Here is a 26486-nt window from a genome sequence, read left to right as displayed (position 1 = left end):
CTCCTCAGTTGTGCAGGATATAAACATGCAGGCAGATTATGTGTGCTGAGACAGCCTGGGCTGTCTCGTGGATTCTGCTTCATGGAGAGTTTGGGACACTCCATTCAGTACGTCCCCAGCTCCCAGACCCTATCTGGCTGCTGCCATTCAGTTCAAAGACTTCATGGGAGGTGTTGAACTGGTGTAAAATGCAACAAAGTCCTGTTGAGTACAGTTGAGGAAAAAAACTGGCTCTGATAAAACCGTGCAGTGCTCTTTGTTTTTTTCTCAGGGCCACACATCATATTCACCTCTGTATTTGGCTTGGCTATAAAAGTAAAATTAACTTAAGACTGCCTCCTGTAACAATTTCAGAGCCTCCACACCCCCAAATCATAACCATACCCCTTTAATAAAAGCAAAAGGGGTCAGAAAACTGGCATTCTCCCTGTTAGTACTAAAAGGTATTGTTTTGGTAATAAAGAAAGCCTCATTTACAAGAGGACTCTCATTTCCTTTCTCTTAGCCCGGAGTGTCTTATGTTACTGCCCTGTCATTTCACCAAGTTCTTCCCTGGACACTTTCATAAAACAGACCGAGGCAACATAAAATATGACCGAGAGTAGAAAAATAAAACAGAACAGAGTGCGTCTCCTTTTTGTTTTTTTTAATTAAACAATTAAAATCTGGTGACAATTCGCTTGACAGTATTTTGACGAAGGTCCTGCCTGCTGGTCACCCCTTTGCCACGCTTTGCCACGTACCTGTCCCCTTCCTGAGGGCACATGTGTGTATGTGTGCGTGTGTGTACCCCTGCGCTACGATGAGCCGGTGGGCTTGATGAAGGGGAGGTGGGTTAATGTTATGGAGACGTGTTTGAAAAGCTGCCTGTGTGATCGATCCCTCAGGGCCTGGCTGGAAATGAGATGATTCATCTTAATGAGCTCTTTCCTGCTGACTGCCTTTTTTAAAATAAATAAATGGATTTATTTGGGCAGGAAATAAAATAAAAGCCGACTGGATTACTGAAAATGCACGTCTTAAATTAAAAAAGGAATGCGTGAAGCAAGTTTGAGATGAGTCCTGTTTAATGCCAGAATGCATAGAAAAGTTAAGCGCAGTTTATAAGAAATGCAATGGGAATAGTGTGCTGGATGTAGTAGTTGCAAGTGGTGTTTGCAAGTGTGTGCACAGATTTTATTTTGTGTCATTGCGACACTTTAGGGGTGATATTGTTTTATCTAGTATGGACCGTTATTATGTTTTATTAATATACTCTTACAATTGGGACAATACACAAGAAATGTTTTTTTAGCCACCAACTAGCAACAATTAAGTAAGTATTTCCCTGTGTATTTTCTAGGCTTTTGGCATTTCCTGTCCATTTATCTCATGTGGGGTCGACAATGATGATGAAGACAGATTTAGGAATTTAAAGTCTCTGTGTATTTTTTGGGCTGAAAACGGGGGTGAATAATTGGATAGCAACTTAAACTGGGCAGTCAACATTTAGTGAAAATGAGCAAAGGACTATCATTATGCCTTTTTTAGGTCCCAACAAGGTGCAGTCTCTCTGTAGGTCAGAGCCAGGCTGTGACAGCACCTCATAGTAGCAGGAGGAGATATGTGGAAGAGAAGCGTTCCTCGACATATGAGGCAGGTTAATGCTTGCTCATCTGTTTTATAACAGACACCCAAGAAGGTATAGGACACTTTTTCTGAGAGTGAAAAATGTTGCCAAACACATTCCAGAGCACATTGTCTTACCTTCTTACTTGCTGATGTGGATGTGTGAGGAAGGGGTAATGGCCTGTTTTTCCAGAGTTGTCTTCCACACCGAGTGATAATATATGTTTATCATCAAGTACATACTAATTACAATTGTGTGACACTTGAAATAAAGAGAGATATACTTATTTCAACTGAAGATGTTAGGTAGTACAGTATTATAGTGTATACAAAGTGGAGTACATCTATAAGACCAAGCTCTGTGTAGGGGTGGACAGGGATCTGAATGGATGTTAAGGCTGTACTTTTTCACTCTCATTCCTCATGTCTGTCACAAAACACCGCAGTAATGATGCAGGAAGTTTTTTTCAGAGCTAGAAAGCTACATTACTCAGAGTAAGTCATTCTAATTGTTGTTATAGGTCTGTAAAACAGCTCCTAAACTAGCCTCCAAAACGACAGCAATGGCTCAGGCAGGATTATTTAAAATGAGTTTTAAATCTCCTTGCTACTAGGCTGTCCAGAAAATACTTTTGAAAGGTCTCTGTCGGAACAACGAGGTATTTGTTTATTTGTTTGCAGAGAGCTGGTGTTCTTTGCCAACATTTGTCAGGCTTACAAATCCCATTGGCCTCTCTTCTCTGCTTCTCCACACTTCTTTCCCAGCTGCAAAAGGCTGAACACATTCAGCAAAAGAACCAAAATTAAGCAGATGTGTTACCCCTCCTAATTACAAAAAACACATATTTGTGACCTTGTCTCTGGAGCTCACTGTTTTGTGATTAGACAAGGGTCAAGTGAGATAAAGGATTGTGCTCAAGTTCCCTTCATGTAATTTAAATTAGCTTTAATGCCACTGATAAAGCAAACTGTTTGAAATCAGGTAAGGCCCAATGACTGATCTTCATTAAAACACCCAATCAGGATTGGCTGTTTGGAGCTAAGAAGCTGCTGAAAGGCCTGGATGGTACAGTCAAGGGTAAAGGATAGGATGCTACCAACTGCCTTGTATGGAAAGATCAAATGGAATCACCCTATCTGTCCATTGAAAGGTCCCTATAGCTGCCTAGGTGCCAAAGCACTCCAATCAAGCCACTTGGTTCACTTAGAAGTGCATTTGTCAAAGGTCTGGATTTGTAATTTGCTTTCTGACATAGACGGCAAACAGAAGATGGGTTCATTATCTTGAATTGGGGTGCAGCCTCCGCAGTTGTATATAAAAATGAAGTTGCCCAGTGTAAGTTAGCTTGACTCACTGCCGCAAGGCTCCTACCAGCACAGGAGGCACAGGCTTCAGGCAGGGACCTCCATGGCGTCCACAGTGTCCACTGTCTTTTGTTTGTCTTTCTTTTTCTCTCTGCATGCCCCCCCCCAGCACAATCAGCAGAGAGAAGAGCTGATTCAGCTCTCACTTCTGCAAAGTGATATCATAGCTGCTGTTGTGTCGCAGACCAAGAGAGCAACCCGTCATCTGCAGCCCTCCATCGCTTGACTAGTGGTCAGGACTTTGGTTTTGGAACTAGAAGGCTGGGGGGTTCAAGTTCTGGGTGGCACATGTTTGTTGAGCAAAGGTCATTCCCTAAGATGGTTTCAGTAACTCGTCTGACTATATAAATAGGTACTGTCCACATGGAAATGAAAACGTCTTCTATTGGTTTAAATAAAGGGCTGTTAATGAAGCAAATTGTAAATTGGGGGACCTTAGTAATGCCATAGATAATTTTCCTACTATGGATCTTAGATTTATGAGGTTAAATCTAAGGGGAGGCCTTTATTAACTAAGTCTTGTGGGAAGTAAGGAGCTCTAACGAGTAAATCTGAGTGTCTGCAGATATTATTGTGTCTGTATTTATCCCCAGAGATTGTTGTCAAGTTTATTGGGCTGCAAGTTTCTGGATGGTTCTTCATTTACACATGGTTTAGACTGAGAGTTAAGCACCAGTCTCTGTAAGTGCTTCTTCCTGCCAGTGTCTGTGAGGAGGAAAGCAGAGCTCAGCCTGCAGTATTATCACAGTCTTCTATCCTATTAAAAGCTTTCTACAGCCCATTAAGCCTCTTAATGAGTTACTAATGGTTTAATTACAAGCTATGGTTTAACAAAAATGGCAGCAGTGGCCATAGTGATTAATGTCTCTAATTAAAGCAAGACTGCCCCCCGAGAATTCTGTGAAATGAAACTGGTGCTGGGCCTTGAAGCTAGCCCCTGGGAGACTGGTGTGTGGTCCCAGAAAGTGTCTTGTCAAAGAAGGAGGTGGGATATATCTCTGCAAACAGACACAAAGTCTGCTTGCTGGACTATAATGGGGAATTTATCAGTACAGTGCTTGTAACCATGAACCATATATAGACAGAAGGAGAGCATTGCCATATCAAAGCATTCTGCCTTGACACAGAAAATATGTTTACAAGACAAAACTGAGGACAAAACGGAACATACTCGACTGAAGCAGTAAGCGATCATTTTGCCTAGACCACAGACACTCAAAGACAAGAGTACTATTTATACAACAGTCAAGGGAGTATTGTAGGATAACTCCACTCTGTTTAGGCTCTGTTCATTTTAGCATAGCAGGGAGCCGAAGGGATGTATGAATATTTATGTTTAGACCTTTCTGTTTTTACATTTCTGATATGACCTAATGTCTTTTAAATCAGATTAACACCCAGACTCATTTCATTCATGCACCAGGCCTCTAACAAATTCAGTCCTACAGGCTAACAGAGTTAACCTGTACAGTATGTACCAATGTAACAATGATAGAAAAACACTTTACTGTGCCTGCAAGACTGGAGTGAAAAAAATATTTTTTTTTCTAACCCATCCATGAGATCCTCTTCTTTGGCTTTACTGCCCATGGCACAGCTTTTATCCTTTATTCCACTGTTTGCTAAGTTCTGGGAAAAACACAAGTACTTTGTTTGTTTCTTCTGAGAGCCGAAGGTAATGTTGACTCCTGCACTACTTAGAGACCCACTCATAACAGAGCCCTCTTTGCTTTAATGCAACTTTAAGCAGGTTGCAAGGTGATGACTACTGCAGCTGAATTATGGGCAGTGTCTGCAATTCCACCGATCTGTGAGGTGGGGCGAATTCAGCTCACCTGCTCAGCCTCAGAACAGTGTGAGCACCCACAGGCGTGCTGATTCAAGCTTTGAGGCTGATTGCAGACATCTTGCTATCTTGAGTACTGACAACAGTGCAACAGTAGAGAGCCAGAGAGACAAACACAAGGCAGGATCTGTAACTGAGCACGCTTCACCTGTGACTGTGTGCAGAGTGCTTGCGTGTTTGTAATGTGTGGATGGGTAGTATACAGTAGATGTGTAGTCTGTATCACTCATGGAGGAGCTTATATACAGTAGCGCTTGCAGCACATGCAGATCTTAGAATGTTTGGAGATCAACATCATTTCAGAGTCCAGACTTAAATTAGTAAGAAGATGGGACACAACACCAAACACTAAACAGCAGTATCAGATAGCATGACCTACTGCAGTCCGCTGATACAGTATGTGTGCCATATATACAGTACAGTCATGGACGTTTCTGTCATGAAAGAGCTCAAGATCTCATTTTCATAGGGTAGCGCTGGTGTTTATGTGCAGTCTCTTCAGAGTCTGTGCAGAGCCTCTAAAGTGTTCCACCTGGTACCACAGCTGGTGCAGTGCAGACCAGCAGTGTGCGCCGATGTGTGCCCATTACTCAGTGTAGCCAAGGGGAAATGTGTCACTTCCTTCTGAAGCTGAACTGAATGCTAGTTCCAAGGTTTATGTTTCAAGGTTGAAGTAAAACGAGCTCTCCATAAATTGGGAAAAGGGACTGCAGCTCAGGTAATTGTACTGCATGCGTTTGTATCAGTTATAGCCTGCCATGGGTGTGAATGAGTGTGTAAACATACCCCACAGAGTCCCTATGTTATGGTGAAGTCATGCCCTGTATTTCTACACATGTGTATCAGTGGAGCGCAAAGTGTGTGTATGTGCAGCTGTCCTTGTATAGGCAGAGGTCAGCCTCGTTCACCCAGGGAAGCACTCTAGTCATTTCCTTCTTTGGCTTCTTTACTGCTCCTTCAGTAAAGAAGCCCATGTGTTGCATGAATTTGTACCCCTCTGTGCTGAGCTAATGTGGCTCTGGGGGAAGCTGGCTTGGCTAGTTGTGTGTCTGTGTGTGTGCATGTGTGTGTTTGTTGGTAGCCTGAGGCCGACAGCAGGCTGATGTCAAAGCCCATTTGGCAATCTCCAGGAAAAATGCAGTGCAGCAGCAGGGGGTCACAGCCCCATGCAGGCTGGGCTGCCTGTTTCCTCTCCGCAGCCCCAGTGTGCAAGCTGGCTAGGTGATGGGGCCTGGTGCCCTTGACCTTCATTGGAAATGGAGCAGAAAAACATTGCGAACGTGTGTGTGTGTGTGCATTGACTCAATCAAATTCCACGCTATAGTCCTCCAGCAGTTTCCCAGCCTCATTCTAGGATTTTAACACCCCACCCTCTCCTTCTTCAAGGCAATAGAATTGGATTGGTATGTAATGGGATTATAGAGTGTAATTCTGACATAAAACTCTTTCAGACATGCAGGGTTGACATGAAATCTTCTGGCCTGGGGAGAATATTTATACAGGCTGCAGTACAGCAAGTAGAATTTGGTTTACAGCGAGTCAATGGGAATACCGTATGCAATCTAAGCCCTTAACACGGATATAGCCATTAACTAGACTGGACTGAAAAAATACTTTACAAAAATGACTTATTATTGGTTTATTGGTTGACGGTTTGATCCAAAATAATCACATTTGTACACATTTTTTACAGTTGAGCACCAACTTGTCTATTTGAAATAAACTCAAGGAAACATATTCAATTGCATTTGATTCCACTTGGCCTGTTCCACGCCATTTTCAAACTCAGCCCTCAATAGCAACATTCTGAACAGGTGTTAGCATATGAGTCAAGAAATGTGTGGATATGTTCTAAAATTATACCAGTCTTCTGTCCTAACAATAAAAAATAGAAGAGGCAACATACTGTATTAATATGACTTTACAAAAGGAGCTAAAAACTTTTAAAGGACTTTAAACGTTCTTAAACCTTCGGTTTACTGAGGGGCATTTTTTTATTCAATCCTGAAACAGGGAGAGAGAAACAGGTCTCTAATGACCCTAAAGGAGTGCCGAAACAGTTGCACTAAACAGCATGGTACAGAAATGCTAGCGAGTTCTGCCTAGGAACCTAACATCAACTACAATTTAGTAGGTACAGTACAGTAGCCCAGTTGCCAGGTGTATGATTTTCACAATTCTCAGCTGATAGCTACAAGCTACACACCCTTAACCTCACACACGAGAGAACAAGGAAGCCTAGCAGAGTCATCACAACTACCTGTCTTTGAGTAATTTGACTTTTAACATGTCACAGGCAGCAGAGCTCTGTACCAGAGGTTCAGCACCGGGGCGCGTCCCCCACCGGGGTCAGAGCCCTGGCCAACTTACCCTGCCCTGCCCTTGTGGGGCAAATGTACACCATCACTTGGGGAATTCAGATCACTGCCAGCTATTGACATGATCCAGACTTGAACTTGTAACCACAGCGCTCAAACTGGAGCATGGGCAAACATCTTTACCAAACAATTCACCTCTATTCCCAGAGCCTTTGTAAGTTAGATGTGAATAGACAGCATATGGTAGAAGTGGGTAGTAGATGATTTAAAGTTTTAATATATTCAGTCATGCCTCTAAGCCAAATGTGGCTCTTTCAATCTTCATGTGTCTTATAATTAATTTTCTAACATCGGGAACATAAAAGCACCCAGTCTAAAAATGAGGGGAAACAGATAGTCTTAGAGCTAGAGGCTCCTACAGAAGCCAACAGAAGATGATGGATATTTCAAACAAGTACATTGTTTTTCTTCTGTATATCAACCCTGGACCTTGTAAGAGTTGAAATGGATCCAACAGCTGTACAATGTCCCTGTGAATGTGACAAATACTGACAGAGATAAGTATCTTTTTTGGACCGCTTTGATAAACTATTGTTTGGTAGACAGCAGTAGTAAGTAAAAGTATTCAGAGTTTTTCTCTTGCGTCTCATTCTGCGCGAATATAAAATAATGCACACTCATTATTTTTTAAATGTTTTATTCAGAACCTGAATAGCCAAACTAAATATTAAAGGATAAGGTAAGTTATAAATGTTTTGATTGCATAAGTATTCAGAACCATGAACTCAATATTTGGTTAGCTGTCTCTCTTCCAGATTTGCACAGTGGCCTGATACACTTTTCTCTCATTCTTCATAACAGATCCAGTCAGTCACCAATTAGAAGGTGAATTTTTGTTCAAAGTTTTAGGTCTAAGACAGGTTTTCAGATGTTTTAGTGCTTTGCTCCACAGGTTCCCAGTCCATGCTGATGAAAAGCAGAAGTACAACAGCCACATTAGGCCAGTGCTTGACAAAAGAGTGATGCATTAATTTGGGCTTGTGTCAGGTGTAATGCTTTGCATTTGGAATAAAAAAAAAGGTTTTGTCTTGTTAGGTAAAAAATATTTTCTTACATGCCTACAGTATCACCTAAGTACTTTATTTGCAAAATCAATGCAGGATCTGAGATGTTTTATTTTCATTTCCATGCAAGATGCCTTTCTGAAATGATTGGGATATTGTTGAATCATGAACTTCTTCCATTTCAGTTAGCTTCATGGTGGCTTCTTTATCTGGTTTTATCCTTGCCTGGCTCATCAGTTTCGAGGGAAAGCCTGATTGTGGCAGTATCTGGGTGCCTTCCACTTCTTAAATGACTTTACCATGCTCAGGGTGCTAATGAAGGTCTTCGAAATGTTTTACATCCTTCGCCTGATGTGTGCCTTTTATACAACTTTATCCCTGAGTTGTTTTGAAAGGTTTTTAGTCTTTTCATCTTCTAATCAGCAAGCTCATGATTTCAAATAGAAAGTAAAGTACATTTTGTGCAGTTGTTTTTCACATTTTTGAACTAGACAAAAAAACACCAGCTCTGGATCCACTTGCTGCTTGAACTGAGACTGCAAATAGTTTGAAAACAGAGAAGGACAACAAAGAGCTGTTGTGAAATGCTATCGCAGTGAAAGAGCTCTTTTGTGTGGAGACCTGTGTCCCTGCCTGCAGGTTGGTTTCCCCTGCAGTACTCTGCCTGGTATGTGGAAGCCTGCCAGAGCTCTTCCAGGTTACCCTGCTGTGCTCTAACCATCCGTGGGGTAACTCTAAAGCAACAGTTCCTACCCAGCCTGCCACTGCCGTCTGGGTCTTGAAAGGGAGATATTTATATATTGAAATTTTAGAAATAAGATTTATCTAAATGAAGAAGCACAAACCCCAGATCACCCTTATCACAATGGTCTGTGTCTGCCTCACAATCCCCAAATGCCTGAAAATGATGGTCCCTGATGGCTTTGTGTGCCATAATTAACTTAAAAGAGGTCATTAATAGTATTTAAGAGACTCAAAGTACTATAGCTTCACTGAGCTTTCAGGCTGCATTCTGATCTAGGTTCCCTGATATTTAGCTGTGCAGTACTGCATTTCACATTGTCTTTCTACATTATTTCTTAATTACTGTACGTCTAATTAACTCATTGAAATCATTGTATCTGCTCGGTGAGAACTTTTCAAATGATTTTCAACAGTTAACAGTCAACAGAATATTTTTTGCGATGTGTAGCCATTTGAAAATCTTTGCGTGCTCGTGAATGAAGTGTTTGACAGTGTAATCGGGTGACTGCACCTCATGAGTTGTCAGCCAGGAAGGGCTGTTCACACAGCTATGGAAGAGCACCTATTGCTTGAGCAGACCGAGACTTGAATTTTTCTGGCTCCTAAACCCAAAACACAAGACATTTCTGGAAATAATGCCCAAGAACAGAGACAGACTAAAATAGGTTTTAATTACGGTTTCGATTAGCCTAAGCAAAAAGAAATACTAGGATATACAGTATACTGTATGTATTGAATACAATGCAAAGCTGCCGTTTTGTTTCTGGATAATGTTTCGCCGCTGTTTGTGGTTAAATTGAAACTGGTCTTACTTTACACATGTCGCGTCACAATTATAATCAAATATAACACAGCTGTGGTTTGCGCAAGAGTGAAGGAAACAGAGCACAAAGACATTCCATTTCACGTTTGCTTCCCATTAACGCTGCGTTCAATTTGCATTATGAGATCTTGTAATGGAGGTTGAGTATTAATTTTTGAGCGGGAACCTCCTCTCGGTTCAGGGTCAGTGCTTTAGTGCCCATTAAAGCAGTGTGTAGGAGCTCTGCCGGGCTTCAGAATGAAGTGCTTGAGGGCACTCTTGCTCCAGCTGAGGCGCAGGGTGATTATTCTAGAGGGGGCTGCACACAATTGAACCCTCAACCAGTCTGTGGAACCGTCGACTATTCGAGTCATTGAGTTGAAATGACAGTGCAGGTAACAGAGACTGAGGAAAGTCAGCTCTAGCCAGTCATTGAATTCTCACAGATTTAATCGGCCTAATGTGTCTGATCAGGATGAGGAACAAGTCAATTGAAGTCTAACTCCTGGTTGTAGTTTTAAATGGTAGTTTGAGAAATTCCACCAAGCAATTAAGAGTTTAGGGTTCTCAGTTTGAGAAGTACAGCGGTCAGATTAACGTAATGCCGTCTGCTGCTATTTTCCAGAACAGGGATCTGATAACCTCTCCCTGAGCTGCTGGAGCTTGTCGGTGGCTGGTTCCTCAACCACTGAACCAAAACCAATTAGTTCTGCCATTTTGCAGATCACTTTACTGGGGGATGGGAAGCTTTAGCTTTAGCCAGGAAAGGGCAAAACCTCCAGTACTATAGGAACAAGTCCGTTAAAGTAGGGGTTTACCGTACCTGTATCAAAAGGTGAAATTCTATGAAGATAACCTGAATGTTGTACCAGTGACTTCCAGGAAGGCTATTTTTTTTAGTTTTCCACAAAGAATGAGTCAGACATGGGCAAGAATTTGTCACAGGCTCCCAAGTGGCTGAAGCAATAAAGGCAAATGCTTAAGGCACAGGCTAAGCTCAGTGAACCAAAAGCTAAACGGCATTATATTACAAACCTGAAAATACTTAACATGTTAAATATTCTAACATGGGTTAAGAAATGCTAGGGGATATTTAGATTAGATTGAGGATTTGTTTTCTCTCATAAAACAGACAATGCTCATTTTAATTAAATCTTTTGCTATACTGTATATTTAAAGGAACAATCAAAACTTCAGTTAAAAATTGCTATCTGGTGAATTACATACGTATACTGTAGTGTAACAAGATAAGATATTTGTATTTTCATAATAATACAGCATTTTATCTTTCATATTCCTCACAATTGCAGGCAAGAATGAACAAAATAAAAGTGTAAGAATAAACAATTGTTAGGAAAATTGATTTCTATTGTTCATATACATAACTACAGTATATGTATTCATTTGTTAATTGTTGTGTGTTTTGGAAATAGGCTGAAATATGCACAACCGCAGTAGTCATAAATAGTTTAAACAATACCTGTAAAACTAATATTTTTCTCCATTATACCCATAACATAATATCTCATACTACCTTAACATGCTGTGGTCTTCCTTCCATGTTGCGATAACTATTTGCTACATTGTGACACAATGATGATCTGTCCGTAGCGTAAGGTAGGAAAGCGAGTAACAACTTCACATTTATGAAAAAAGGAAATTCAATATTAAAAATAATTTAGGATTGTTGGAGTCTGTACTGATGAGGCACTTTTCTTTTCCCAAGGGTCCTCTTGAGATGACAATAACATTGTTGAGGAAATATCACAGGTTAATAAAACACTATTATTATCATGGATTTCCATGAAAAAATGGATTTGGGTTTCCCATTGTGTCCCAACATGTAAATGGGATATGCCTAGGCATCTCCTTTTGCTTTAAAGGTTTACCCCCAGAATTTACACAAGGAATAATCACAGGAAGTTAAACACATGTTTCCTCTAAAGCAACATGTCATGTCAAGCTGTAGTAACAAACACACATCTCTAGAAACACTCATCGGGGTGTACAGATTAAATAAAGAACACACACACATCACTGCACCCCCGCTCAGCAAACACATCCCAGTTTTGTTTCAAAAATATATTTTTTTATTAAAATACAGACTGTAATCACAAAATAGAGTCCTAACTCAAGGAGGCTGTCAAGACTTGAGCTACTAGTTTAAAAAAAAGAACATAAAGCCAACATCATTTTTTTAAACAAAAGCCCGAGCAGGGCAAGAATGCTTTTCGCTCAATTTGAAACCTCAGACCTCCCCTTTTCCTCTTTCCAAGAGAGACAATTAGCCCCCTGCTGTGCTGATCCCTAATCCACTCAAACCCACACGGTCAGGGGAGGTGTCCAACTGCCTGTAAACCCTAGCCAATCGTTTTAGAGCGTGCTAAAAGGATTAGGAGAGGCTTATGCTGCTGATTCAGTCATGCTGCAGTTTCAGCACGGACCACTTCAAGTGCATCCCTACCTATTTCTCCTTGTACCCTTATCGAGCACACAAAAAACACACTCCGAAGCATGCCCAGAGTACAGGGTGTAAGTGGGTACAGATGGCCAGTGGAATAGCGGAGTGCTATGCCAGACCACCTACTGGGACTTAGTATGACAAGAGCCTCCCTCTTGACCTCTGAGGCCCATCGGGCCTGGGCTTTGAGTAGTGAGAAGGCCCAGTTTTGTGACTGGGAGTGGAGGGCCAAGCAGTGAGACTCTTGTAGGCTCCATTCATCTGTAGGCTTTAATGATGTCATCTTTTCCTCCTTGTTGACCCAGGTCAGGTTGGAGTGTGCTCGTGCCCTCAAGTGAGAATCTCCTCCTGTCTGAGGAAAGCATAATGAAAGACTATTTTTTATATGAATGTTTGTCGGCAGTATTGGCACTCTCTCCAAGCCTGACATTAAATTGCTTGGCACTGTCAAAACAAAATCCTGAGATAAAAGTGATAATAAAGGGTGTGTAACATGGAAACTGTTTTGGGTCTTTGTTTTAATAAATAGAATGATCTTACCATCTGAGAAAAACGCATGTGTGCAAAATGTTTCCACAGCTGGTATGAAACAGTAGTTTATAGTGCAAGAAATAGTGTTAGTAAAATTTAAACTGAACCAGACACAGGAGGGGTAGCTATAAAATTCATAAAAACGTGATTAATTATGTGCAGTACAAGGCTCTGTTTATATTCTGCAGCACACCTTTTGCCAGTAAACATACTGGAGTCTCACTCTTACTCTGGCACACTAATGCCCATGAGATATTTCTTTCTTTTTTATCCTTTATGTAAAATAGCTAATTGCTTCTTTTCAGATATGGGTCAGATTTGAATTGCCAGTTCAACTCAGCCAACCCCTGCGTCACTTATGGATGCTATAGTAGGCCCACATGCACAAGTTCTCCAAAATGTGCCATGTTCCTTCCCACAATGCAAACACATTTGGTTTAACATCAACTGCAAGACTATCAGGTCTCACACTGAGGAGATCTCCTGTGATCCCCGTGACCAGCTCACAGGTGGATAGGAAAGCTGCTGAGCTCCCGGCTGCACAGAATTCCAGGAAACTCTTTAAATCCAACCAGACTGGGTGGCAGTCAACCAGCTGCAGACCACCAGTTGGGGAATCCCAGTCATACTGGGCAAAATGCTCATTCACTAAATTGTTTGGTCTGAAGAGTCATCCTGCACTCTGAGCAAAGGCCTTTACCACTTGAACAAACTCAGGACATGTTATTCTAAACTCTCTCATGGAAGGTTCCACATTTCCCAGCAGTGATGGCAAACTCTGTGTTTGCCCTTCTCCACGAAATCCTAAGGGAAAAGTGCTACAAGCTGCTGTGTGAGGTCATGTGGTAATGCCCTCATAACCTCAAATGACCGAATATAGCTCTGGGAAAGTTCAGGAGACAAACACTTCGACCTGGCGTCAAGCAAACTGTTTGTTTTCCTTCTTCTGTTTTGCCAAAGGGATGTTTAATGTGGGAAGCGTGTTGTATTGTCACTATAATTCATATCTTCACTGCAGTTTGTCCAAAGTGACAGTTTGCCTTTTATCTTTTATTTCCCTTCCATAATTAATATCATGCTGAAAATGAATTGATGTTTGTAGGATGATGAGAACAACAACACCTACAGTATTATGCCACAAGCCAATGACTAGACACTACTTGTACAAACAGGTTGTTTTGCCTTTTGCTTTAGAGAAAAATTTGCTGCCCTTTTCTGGAAAGTAACGAAAGGTTAAAAGTGCAAAGCTAACAACAGGGTGATCAGAAATGGTCACAAAATCATTTTCTTTTGAACCTTGATTTTGTAACATTAAGCAAGCCATACAGCAGCTAATGAGAACGTCAGCTGGGTTATTGGAGTCAGAAAAACGGGTGAAAATTTTACAGTGCATTACAGGCTATTTTACTGCATTGTTGAGTGAACCAGTGTGTGTGCGCGCAGGTGTGTTCAGTGTCACTGCATTGATTAGTGAACCAGTGTGTGTTTGCAGTTGTGCTGAATGTATTGCAGGGTGAGTGGGTTTGTCTGTAGCTATACTATTGTTGGGCAAGCAATTTGTGTGCAACTGTCATGAGAGTGAGTATAATGTCAGCTGCATCAGCCGTGCCTCACTGTGTTTGCACGGTTCAGTCAACCTGTGTACGGTCTGTTCAAAAGGCTGCAATGGAGGGCTTGTTGTTTCCAGTTCTGCAGGAGGTCCTGGGGGTGGAGCGTGAGACTAGCCACCTCTTGGGAAGCAATGAGCTCACTCTGGTGCCCAGTCAAAAGCGGGTACTAATTAAAAACCCAAACTGGCAATGGTTCCCTCCCTCTCTTTCTGCATACCACCCCCTGTTAATCGCCATTGTGCGTGTGTGCCTCTAAATAAGGTTGACCCCTCACTATCAATGGGTTCCCCAAACTGGAGCCCCTGTGTGTGTGTGTGTGTGTGTGTGTGTGTGTGTGTGTGTGTGTGTGTGTGTGTGTGTGTGGAAAAATGTGTGAGTGTGAAGGTGGTAAACACTATCTGAAGGAGAACAGGGGCTGTTCGAAATGGAATAAAAATGTTAACTCTGCAGTACATTGCAACATCACAGTAGAATTCAACTTCAATGACACTGTTTGGCCACATGGAACACTCACTCTGACGCTGGAGGCTGCAAAACAATGGCATTCGAAGTGAGTGATGACAATAGAAATTTAACTTTGTTTGCTTTATTGTGGTATTTAATACAATGTTTTATTTTGTAACAAATTCTTTCAGGAAGTTGCAATGAACTTTGGCCTTTGAAAAAGTCCCTAATTAAAGTAGTTTATTCTATTCGCTTTGCAAAGTTGAACATTGACCAAATTCATATGCCAAGATCTTTTGGGGTATGAAACAACAAAATAAGCAACTTGTGAATTACAGAGGTTAATGTCCATTATTATCAAATTTATGAGAAGTTGACCATTAATGTGATGATTTTGCCTGCATTCATTTAACCATTTAGAAAAAAACATGTTCCAAGTTTCAATTTGAGTGTACCCATTCATAAAAGTGTGCTCTAAAGTGGAATAAAACATTCCTTTCACTCTGGACAGCTGAAGGGTATGTTTCACATGTTACAGTTAAACTGTACAGTAGCAAATCCAGGATGTTTTAGGCTTCACATAGTAATAGCCTTTAAAATATTACTTTGGTACAATACTATTTTTTTTTCTGAAAGTCAGACTTTTTGTACAAAATCTGCACTGAAAGAAGTTTTTTTCAAAACAAAAAGATTTCAATGGCACGGCTTTCATGTCAGAAAATTGAGAGGAGTATTCTCCAGACATCGCAGGAAGATATGTTGCGCAGGGTTCTGGGAAAAAAGGTCATTGTATTACTCTTGAATCTCCCAGGACAGGTGTGTCAAGACACTCACAAAGCTGGCTTACAAAAACAACCAGTTTAGTGTCAAATATTGATGCATCAGTCAATCATGCAGACCAGATTTTACCCCTTGAAACTCAAGGTGATGCACGATCAGATATCGCATTACACCATTATCGAACGACAACAGATCAATGCAGCATTTCTCTGACAAGAAGTTTCAGACAGATCAGTAGACTTATTTAATAGCACATGCCTCGCTACTGGTGAACCTGACACTCAGAATTTGGAGAGCACTTTTATAAAATCATATTTGCTTTTGAATTCTACAAAGAGAATAGCTCTGATCCAGTGGGTAAGGCATCATCAGGTCTCCTTCTGTGAATGCCTTGTGGTTTTTTGCTAGGTGACCTGCCTTTTTAATCTTTCAGTAAATATTGCTGTCCTTGAACTGTGATTGAAACAGATTTTGACCCTGTGAAATGTTTTCCTAAATTATTGCCATGTGGGTGAGACTGGTTAAGCTCCAGATGACATGTTTCATGGTGATATTTCAAGTTTACTTTCTTTATAACAGACATAAACTTTTGCACAGGAAACATATAGGTTTTCTTCAGTAAAATGTCATTTGGATACATTTTAATTTCCAACAGGTATAACATACAGGTCCTTACAAAAATATTTATACCCATGCACAGTTGTCACAATGTGTTGCTTTATAGCTTTCAACAATTACTGAAGCCACTACCTCTTTATATTTATTTATGTATATATATTATATTTATCATTTAATTTTTTATATATAGGTCCTATACCATACATTCATAGCAAAATAGTATACACTGTAAAACATAAATATATAATTTGTTGACAATAATCATTCCAAGCATTTTCTAATTGCTTTATCCAAGGCAATATTATGGGAGAGCCAGAGACTATCCCAGCAAACAACAGGAGCAAGACAGGATAGATGCCAGCCCTTTTCAGGGCATACTGTAAAGACACTCACACCTGGACCAATTTTCCCCAAAGCCAATGAACCTACCAGTATGTCTGTGGACCGTGGGAGAAAACTGGGGCACCCAGAGAAAGCCCCCATGAACATGGGAGAACATACAAACTCCCCACAGACAGCACCCCAGGAATTGAATCCAGGGCCCCAGCACTGAGGGGCATTAATGCTAATCACTGCCATGATGCTTGCCAACTTCAAATGAAAATCTATTAAGTTCAGAGTAGCCTGAAAATGAAGTACAAATTAAGTGTTTGCTGTTAATTATTTAAAGGCTGAGTGTTATTGGCTACAATCCCTTAACAGTAATTCAAATTAATTTGTAAGTAATTGTAACCCTTCTTCGCTTTCAGGTTGAAACCTTAATAAGCACTGAGCACTTTGTCATTTCTGCTCCTGAGTGGCATTGTGACTTTGAAATGTTCTTCCCAGTTACTTGACTGGTAGTCTGTTCTTAAGCATGTGTGTACAGAAGACGTGGTTTCTGAGCAGGTGATAAAATGAGACCTGCCCCTTCCACAGGGACCTGAGTGAGAACTTCATCCAGGCCATCCCCAGGAAGGCTTTCCGAGGAGCCACAGACATCAAGAACCTGTGAGTACCCCGCCTTGCAGACAAGCAACGCAAGCTTCATCGCGAGGGGCGAGAGCAGCTGCAGTCGTTGTAAAGCCCAGCTCGTGCAGCATGGAGAGAAGGCCCATAGCAGTCAATAACCGAGCTGAGCATATCATCACACACTGCTTACTCACAACTTTCCATGAAGAGCACTGAGTGAACACATGAGAAAATACATTATTTATCAGAAGCCCTTTTTACTGTCTTTCTTGTTTTGAAATGTACAGATATGGGAATTGCATCCAGCCATGTCATGGTGGATCTCAGTGAATCATCTACAATAACATGATCAAACACTTTGTTCCAAGACCCACCAGCGCGGTGGAGTTTTCTGTGCTTAAATTCCACTGGCGTCCTGTTCAGTGCCATATGGTCCTTACATATCAACATTGGTCCACATTCAAGAACTGCTTCTGATTTAACTCTAAGAAATATGTTTCTGTATTTTTTTATAATAATGTGAAACTGCATTAAATTAAACTGTGCAGCTCTGACATGAAAAAAATGCAGTAAATACAAGGAACAAAATAGAGGTGACAAAACCTATGTATTTCATAACTTGGTCTTGTTCATCATCAGACAAACTCTGATGCAAATGATTACATAGAAGTATGACTCATTACTATGATAGTCAACCCACAGCACATGGGAAAACTGTGGAATACTTGTTTTGAAGCTGATTTGTTTTACGTGGAATAATCTGTAATATTATTAGCCTCCCAAGACTGGACGCCTGTGGTGACTTATTGAATTATTCTTTTATTTTCTTTTAAGTTTCTGGCTTCCATGTGATGGTAGCTTATAATGTTTGCAAACAATATTCTTTTAATTATTTCCCCCAGTTTCACTGTGAACCTGGACAATGACTGGATACCTGAGCAGCTTCAGATTTAGTTTGAAGAATCTGATACATATAAGCCATTAAAGCTGTGAAAAAACTGGGGGTTTGTTTTAAGCAAGATGGTGGACTGATTTGTGTATTCAGAAAGCCTTTTCAAAATCTTTCTTGGAACTGCTGTGCCGATTAAAATGAAAGTTGGCAGATTCATTCAACTATCAAAGACAAATTATTTTGCAAATCATAAGTTGCTGTGATATTTACAGTATGTTCACTGGGTCATCACATTACTGTCAGGAGGTTCTCCTATACCAAAAAATATTAAGCCAATGCACTGCAAATTTGGTATCTTTCTAGTGAAAATTATGCCATTAAAGTGGCATCACTGCTTTTTACTCTCAAGTTTCAAACTACTCCTGCTCACAAAGGTTTAGATAACTAAACAGATTTAGCAGGCATAGGATTCAGACCTATAGGATTCAAAACTATAGTCTGGCTTAAGAAAACATACGCATTGAAACTGATCAAAACATTTTGTAAACTTCCAACTTCTAAAACTATTTAGTCCCTGATCAATAGGCATCATTCTGAAAAGAACTATTAAAATATTATACACGGTTAATGTAAGCCAGAACCATGCATTGTAAGTGATTATGATCGATCCCTGTATGACTAATCTGCTTGACAATGAGCAGATATCATCCTGGGCACTTGCTAATTGACTAGGACAACAATTGCAGAAGTTAATTCTACTGACAGTAACATTGCACCATCTAAAAAAAAGATGATCTGAGCTACATTTAGAAAAAATCTTTTAAACACGTCTTTTGCAAAACTTGTAATAGACTCACTGATTCAAAAGTGCTATGATAAATTTCATTCCAAAAATAGACATTGAAATATAGGAATGCAACCACAAGTTTAAACAGCTTCTGTTCAAAACCCTTTTAGTCAATTAAATCCAGACCTTGCAGTTATCCTTCAGCAAATATAATTAAAAACTTTTAAAATGGTATTCCTGTGTAAGCTGAGATGGCTGTTTGATGACTACAGTATTCTGAAATTTAAAAACGGCCTTGTTAAATACAACTTCTATTTCATAACAAATGGGTGCACAGTGAGTTAATCAAAAGCTGCTGAATAAACTGGTTAGTCAGTTAACTTAAAATGTTGCATGTTTAACCTATGTGTAATATTAATTACTCTAATAGTGATTATTATTATTTAAATCAATAACCTTTACTTCCCTCTCGTGGTTATTATTAAATTTAAGTAGTACAGCCTTCAATAGGTGGAAGAAGATGTTTGAAACAGATATCTGTCTCCTCACATTTCCACTCATACAAACATTTGTATCCTTATTTTATTTTAATGTGCTTCACATCAGTTAAGCACATAATCCCAGGTAGACAGTCATTGGGCAAGCAAATGAAAAAGGCTAACATAACATTAGAATATATAGTTAAATGAATAGAATTCAAATCAAGGAATGATATGTTAAAAATGCATAAGGCACTAGTTAAACCTCATTTAGAATATTGTGTAAAGTTTTGGTCACCGCTTTATAGAAAACATATTGCTGCTCTGGAATCAGTCCAGAGAAGCACATCTAGATACATTGCTGTGCTTAAGGGCATGTCCTACATTGACAGGTTCAAGGAATGAATCTCTTTAGTCTCAAACTGAGGAGATTATTGCTACAAAAAGTCCCCAAAGGCATTGATAAAGTCAGCCCAGCAGACTTCTTTAGAATGAACAGTGAAATATGAACAAGTAGGTACAATTGGAAGCTACGTGACACTTCTATAGCCAAAGGGTTGTGGGAGTATGGAACAGGCAACCCAGCCATGTCTTTGAAGCCGATTCCTTATTTTTTTCAACAAACACCTGGATTTGATCCTTGGATCAAGTTAACTACAAACTACTTAATGGGCTAGATGAGCAGAATGGCCTCCTCTCATTTGAAACTTTTCTTCTGCTTGTATAAAGGACAGACAAACACAAGAAAAGTTTCAAATGGGAACCCTTACATTTGAAACAGAACCCTTACAAGTGTTTTGTAAGGGTTCAATTGGTGTTGTTGACATTAAGCAGATGCACATTTCTCGCTAAAAAGCTAAGAAAAGTATTTCAACTCAGAGGCCAAGGCCTGTCTAATGGCGGAGGAATCAGATGTCAGTGATTCTTCCCTGAAGTCTCAATAAATCTAACATGTAACATTTATTCTACAAAAAATGCCACATTCCTTGAAGTGTTTCATAACAACAACTGTTATTACTCAGTCCGTATTTTTAACTGGTTTTAAAACAAATTAATCAAAATTTGTAACTACCATCTTCTTCATTTTTAACCCTTACTGCTGCATCATTTTACTTGGTCGGAACATGCCTAGAGGTCTTCAAAGCTGCTTTCAGTTGTAGTTATTATTTCTTCTGGGGTGGTGCGGTTGCTCTGTGGCTAAAGATCTGTGCCTGTGGCTGGAAGGTTGCCGATTTGTATGCTGTGGCTGGCAGAGGAATCCTACTCCGTTGGGCCCCTGAGCAAGGCCCTTAACCCCAACTGCTCCAGGGGTGCCATATAAATGGCTGACCCTGCACTCTGACCCCATGTGTCTCATGGAGAGCAAGTTGGGGTATGTGAAAAGACAAATTCCTAATACAAGAAATTGTATAAGGCCAATAAAGTTATTATTTATTTATCTTACTATTTCTTTTTTATTGTTGCTGTCCAACATCAAATAAGTTTAAATAAAAATGTTTAAGGTTCTGTTCATTAAGATACAGGTTCAAAACATTGTTTTTCTTGCCCTAAATGTCTACACACGTGCACCTTGGCTCACCTGGGCAATGTTCAAGCCCATGGGCTCGTCCCCAGGTTAGCTCTAACGCTGTCCTGTCTCCTCTGTGTCTGTGCAGCCAGCTAGACAAGAACCACATCGCCTGCATCGAAGACGGAGCGTTCCGAGCGCTGAGGGGGCTGGAGGTGCTGTGAGTATCGGGCCAGTCCGAGAACCGAGCCAGACCCCAGGCTATTACTATTTATATTTTAGCATGGAATTAACTTCTGTTGAATTTGTACATATGAACAAACCTTTCTCCCACCCCCGTGGAAAAAAGGCGCCCCTGCTGAGTTGCCTATCAAGCAACAGGATTATTTATATCTACAATGCTGAAATATGGAACTACATACCAGTAACCATCGTGGCGCTTCCCACTGACAACAACTATGAATGCCAGCATTTGTGTCTCCATAATTCTCTTCCAAACTGCATGCAATTTACTTTTCTTTGTCCATTCTTGGAATGTGGTGCATTCATGTGGTAAACTTTCTCTCTAATCACCCTGTATTCATAGTAGTGTGCTGGTCTTTGCTGCTATCCCTGGGATAAGCTATTAGTTGATTTACTTTGTAGCTTTCATTGCACTGTTTATAGAATGAATGCTGTAATTGTTGAAACAGTATTTCTGTATTAAAATTATAGGTAGATGCCATGACTGTAGATTTTAAGGTTCCTCAATAGGTTAAATTGCAAAGTACATTAGATGTAAGAAAAAATATATTACAGTACTGTACCTCATCATAGTGTTTTTAGAGTAAACTTTGCTATATCAGTGATTTTTTCTGGTTATTTCTTCACACTTTTTTAAAGGAAAGAACAAACATTTTTAATGTGCTACCTACTATGAATTCCTGTACATTCCAGACCCTATTTAAACTAGATTCTTTCAGAAATTATTACCTTCGATCTGGACCTTCTGGAAGTTTACAACATGAATACTCCCAACTCTTTAAAGTTATTACTTACAAAAAAGTTTGTTATCTCCTGCTATTCTGCTCTAGACCTGTTTGCAATTTCCTATTTTTACCAATAACTACAGAGAAGGTAGTTTTGAGTCAGTTAAAAAATCTTAGAATTTCATTTTATATATGTGAGATTTCGGTCACATGATACCTGACATACAGGCACAGTATGTAGTGTTTGGGGTTTTTTATAGAGGCCAGAGGTGCTGCAGGTTTTTATAGTTTTGGCTCTCCTTTGCTACCCAGGACACTGCTATGCTACTGAGATTGTCTGCAGGAAGCATCACTGTGGTGAGCTGGTGGGAGAGTGGGAGCAGGAGAGCTTACTGTGCACAGCAGTTTGTGGGGATATGAGAAGGAGATGATTGGCTGTTTCACCTGTCCACCCCAAAGCTGATTTGCAGTAGCTTTGCAGCCCCGGGGATGAGGAGTTATTAAATCGTTTCTCTCTGTCCCATATTTTCTAGGACTTTGAATAACAACAACATCAGCAGCATTCCCGTCTCCAGCTTCAACCACATGCCAAAGCTCCGAACCTTGTGAGTAACATGCATGTGAGATGCTACACAGCTCCTCATGGTGCAGCGTGCAGTCTGTTCCAGCCGTCGGCAGTTGTGCTCCCAGCTTTCTTAACCCAGATCCCCTTTCTTACCTCATCGTCCTGCTCTGAACAGGTTGTCCATGAAACCACAGCCGCTCAGCAGAGTGCATTCATTACATGGCACACATTGTACAGAGTGTAGAAGGAAGCTTCAGTTTGATCCAAAGACATCTATTCTCAGTAATCTAATAAAGGCATTGCCATATGCCACAAAACATAGTACCACATGCTGTAGGATTTAAATCTGCTGTCTTTAATGCTTGGTGCTGTGTATACCAAGAGTGTTGCTTCTTTGTCCAATTTGTCCAATTTGCTCATTTTAACATGGCAGGAGAATCATCCATAGACATTGCTTTTATTACATTTAGACATCACATGTATTGTATATAGAGACTGGGTGACTGTTTTTTTTCACTGTAAGCCCCCTATACAGTATTCATCGATAACTCCAAAACCATGAACAGATGTCTCTTTTATAATATAATACAAACATTGAAGTTGACGAGAGATGGGGTGCTCATTATGCAGTTGTTCAGCTTTTCAAGCAAATGGAAGACATATTGTGGAGCCATCACAATTCGGCAATCTCCTCAACGATGTCTGTAATGTATTATAAAAGAGGAAAAGGGTCTCTGTTCAGGGCTGTGATTATATCAGTGAATAAGAGCGGGTGCTGTCGTTCTCTCCCCCAACCTTTCTGTACATTGAAACAGAAAACAAAGTGAGGCCCAGGGCATGGCATGAGTTTTGGGCAGCAACGATAAATGCTATATCCAGAGTCTGGAAAGCAGAACATGTTGTTCGCTGGGAAAAAAAAAAAGAAAGAGCATTTAAAAGTTGGAAAGTTTTTTTTTTAAGACAAATCTGTTTGTTTCTGATTGATTCTCATTGGACAACACCCCAGTAAATTCGGGTGTGTATCCTTTCCCCATTTTGTTTAAAACAAAATAGATAGCTAAGGTTGAATAATTCATTTTTCTGAAGCATAAAAAACAAATTTCACTTGAGAGCTCTTTTTACCGAATGGAACTCTCAGGAATAATTGCTCTCCTAGCCAAGATATAATAACAGAAAACAGCGCTGGAGCGTTTAAAAAAATGCAGAAAAACAGGCTCCTGCTTTTCCTGCCACTTTTAACCTTTCCCTGTTTTCTTGTGTGCTCTCTGCGAAACTGCCCGCTGCAGTGAGTCTCCCCAGTGAGCAGCCACAGCCCCCAGCAGCCGTTTTCACACACAGTGCTCAGCAGACCAATTGAAAAGCAGACGAAAGGAATAAGCCCACAAATCCTTAAAATGCAAACTGACACACACTGCCATTCCTGGGAGCTTTGGTTCTGAGCCACTTGCCACAGTGGGATTGCAGACGCCAGTAACCATTTCCTTCCGCTTGAGTTGATACTGGACGACGGAGCCTTGTCGAGCAAAAAAGTGCTATTGTTTGGGGCTCTGGAGTAGAAAACAGTAGTATGGATAAATATAGAAAATGACAGTATAAAAAAGCGAATTGCTATATAGTGGTTTCATTAGTGCTACAACATCTGAACTTTGTCCTTTTGTCTTGGTGGAAGGAACTATATTTGTGATTGCTGTAAAAGCCTTACCGCAATTTTAACGTTTTTTTCCCCCTTCCTGGAATGCAGGGGTTTTGTGAAAGATGTGGAAAGATAATGTTATTGAATAAGAATAGACGGTAATAATTTTTAAAAAATTAACTCCAGACAGGGTTTTTCGTCTGTCTGTGTAAAGCCTCCGGCGAGTTCAGGCAGGAGTCATTTAGAACGCACATGGGCAGAGAAGGGATTTTATATTGTATCCATTTGTTTGTAGTGCCCCTTTCCTGAACTGTCTAGCAATCTTCAGACTTTGGTGGGTGCTGAACAGGTAAAAACCAGCCAGTAAAACATCTACTACCCATAGTTCATATAATCACAGCAAGAATAACTGATTTGACTGCCCAGAACTTACAACATGCCCACACTGAACATCAGGCCACCACAGTTTAGTTTGTCATAGATAATGGGAAATATTTAAATTCCACTCTAATGCCATTTTCGGGGGGAGAAGTAAGCCTCTCTGTTTCAAAGAAGATAGCCCAGGTTCCGGTTTTATGACATGTGGGCTCTTGTATTTACATACCAACACTGTATAGACCGGATAATGAAAGCTTCTTCCCTTATTTTAAGCAAGGTTTCCGTTGACAAGCGTGGAGACAGAATAATCTGAAAAAAATGTTTTATTCTCTGCTTTATTCATATATTGTTCACAAGATCCAGAAGTTCAATGGATCAAACTGCTCTTCAATAGGAGTCTGCTTTTTGTTACCTGTTTGCCTATGCAGGCTTTCGGCCTCAGTTTCCTCTGTAGGGAAGCTACTTCCTCTGTAGCAAATGAATTACATGACGGTGCTGCAGTCTGCCCAGAAGGTAAACTGTGCCCTTACCTCCAACTTGTTAAAAGTAAAATGAAAGAAGCGAGTGACTGTCTGTCCATCTCTCCCCAGCCGTCTTCATTCGAATAACCTGAACTGTGACTGCCACCTGGCCTGGCTCTCCCAGTGGCTGCGGCAGAGACCCACTATCGGGCTGTTCACACAGTGCAGCACCCCTTCCCAGCTCCGGGGGCTCAACGTGGCAGAGGTCCAGAAACACGAATTCGCCTGCTCGGGTAAGTAAGCCGCCCTCCTGCCCTGTAACACCGGCCTGTATTCCGCTCCCCAAACGGCAAACCCTTACCCTCTGTTTGGTGCCGCATGATCGAACATCAGTGAAAAAATACAAAGTGGCACGCAGGCTCTTGACTAACTCCTTCACGTTGAGATGTTTAGCTGCAGAGAAAGGTGCCAGCAGACATACAGCTGCCACCGTGGTTCATCCTCAAGTCGAAAGGCAGCTCCAGTCAGAGAAGGCACATATCTCAATCGGGCAGCAAACTCAAAATGTCTACAATTAAAAATTATCAAGAGACTGATAGGCACGTCTCCTTAGTTGTTCTAGAAAAATCCTGGAGTGGGAAAACACTATATACTGTATAACTCCATTGTTTGCAGTGGGAGAGCCTGCCTAGGACTAAGTATCTCTACCAGTATCGAAGGCAGTGTGAGGAGTCACATTCAATAATTGATTCTAAATTGCAGTTCCTAGAAGGATAGGAGAGCTAGTTATTGAAAACCCTGATACAGAGACAAATTTGGAGCAAAAATTGAAAGTCGTTTGACTTCGCACACTTCGAGCTTTCGAGCGCACTTGAAATTCTCCCCTGCTGTTCACCTCATGTACTGTAGTTCATGACAAAGTAGGTTACTGGAACAGTGGTGTTTGACTGTTAGTTTCTATTGATTGTATGTAACCATTTGCTTCTGTACCAGCTGTAATAACAACTGACAGGTTCACAGGGGCTTTTAATGTTTAGATAGGAATCACCATATTTTCACCAGAAATCTGCCCAAACCCAGTTAACCCAACACACACTAGTTGTGCCAGATGATGCTTGCATCACTCACGTCCTGCACCTCATTTCTCCATGAATTGGATATAACCGACATTTCTCTGGAAATAATTTCTCCAGTTAGAATCACCTAAAAGGGTAATTCAGTATTTGACAAGATCCAGTTCCAGTAATGACAGGTCTCTTTCTAACAGCTGTGCAAGGTCTAAACAAACTTAGCTTATTCAAGCATGAACGATAACCATAGTGAGAGAGAGGGCTTTGAGCAGCTGGAGTTTAATTGGCTGGAGCTGAGCACTTCATCAGATCAATGAGATCTTTACCGATGAGCCAAAATGCACTACGCTGCTGAACATATTGATGGCCTGGCAGATTAAGGCTTTTTAACATTGCTTCGTCAAAATACCAGAGACTTTGGTAGACGTGGAGCATGGCCTAAATCCTGCCACATTTTGTCAGTTTGGTTATGTATTGGTCTTGACTAGCTACATTGTGTCGCTGTCGCTCCCTGACAGGAAGTTTGTTTTCAATAAATTAAAGTCCAGGACTCAATCCGAGTTCCTCGCAGGCCTCTGGGCCTCCTCTGTGGGATGGGGGTACA

General features: G+C 40.7%; 1 protein-coding gene across 2 annotated transcripts in view; it reads left to right on the top strand.

Moving 5' to 3' along the window:
* LOC102686747 (slit homolog 1 protein) overlaps window positions 1-26486 on the top strand; it is a 152307-nt gene that overhangs the window by 64397 nt on the left and 61424 nt on the right. For both annotated transcript variants that reach the window (XM_006630917.3, XM_015347701.2), the window contains exons 5-8: window positions 17110-17181; window positions 20956-21027; window positions 22309-22380; window positions 24942-25105. In XM_006630917.3, the coding sequence (XP_006630980.2) occupies window positions 17110-17181; window positions 20956-21027; window positions 22309-22380; window positions 24942-25105 (380 nt within the window). The remainder of the gene's footprint in view (window positions 1-17109; window positions 17182-20955; window positions 21028-22308; window positions 22381-24941; window positions 25106-26486) is intronic.

This window comes from Lepisosteus oculatus, chromosome 4 (assembly GCF_040954835.1).
Source record: "Lepisosteus oculatus isolate fLepOcu1 chromosome 4, fLepOcu1.hap2, whole genome shotgun sequence".
NCBI classification, from domain to species: domain Eukaryota; kingdom Metazoa; phylum Chordata; class Actinopteri; order Semionotiformes; family Lepisosteidae; genus Lepisosteus; species Lepisosteus oculatus.
Note: the sequence above shows the minus strand (reverse complement) of the source record. Positions and strands in the feature narration are given on the sequence as shown.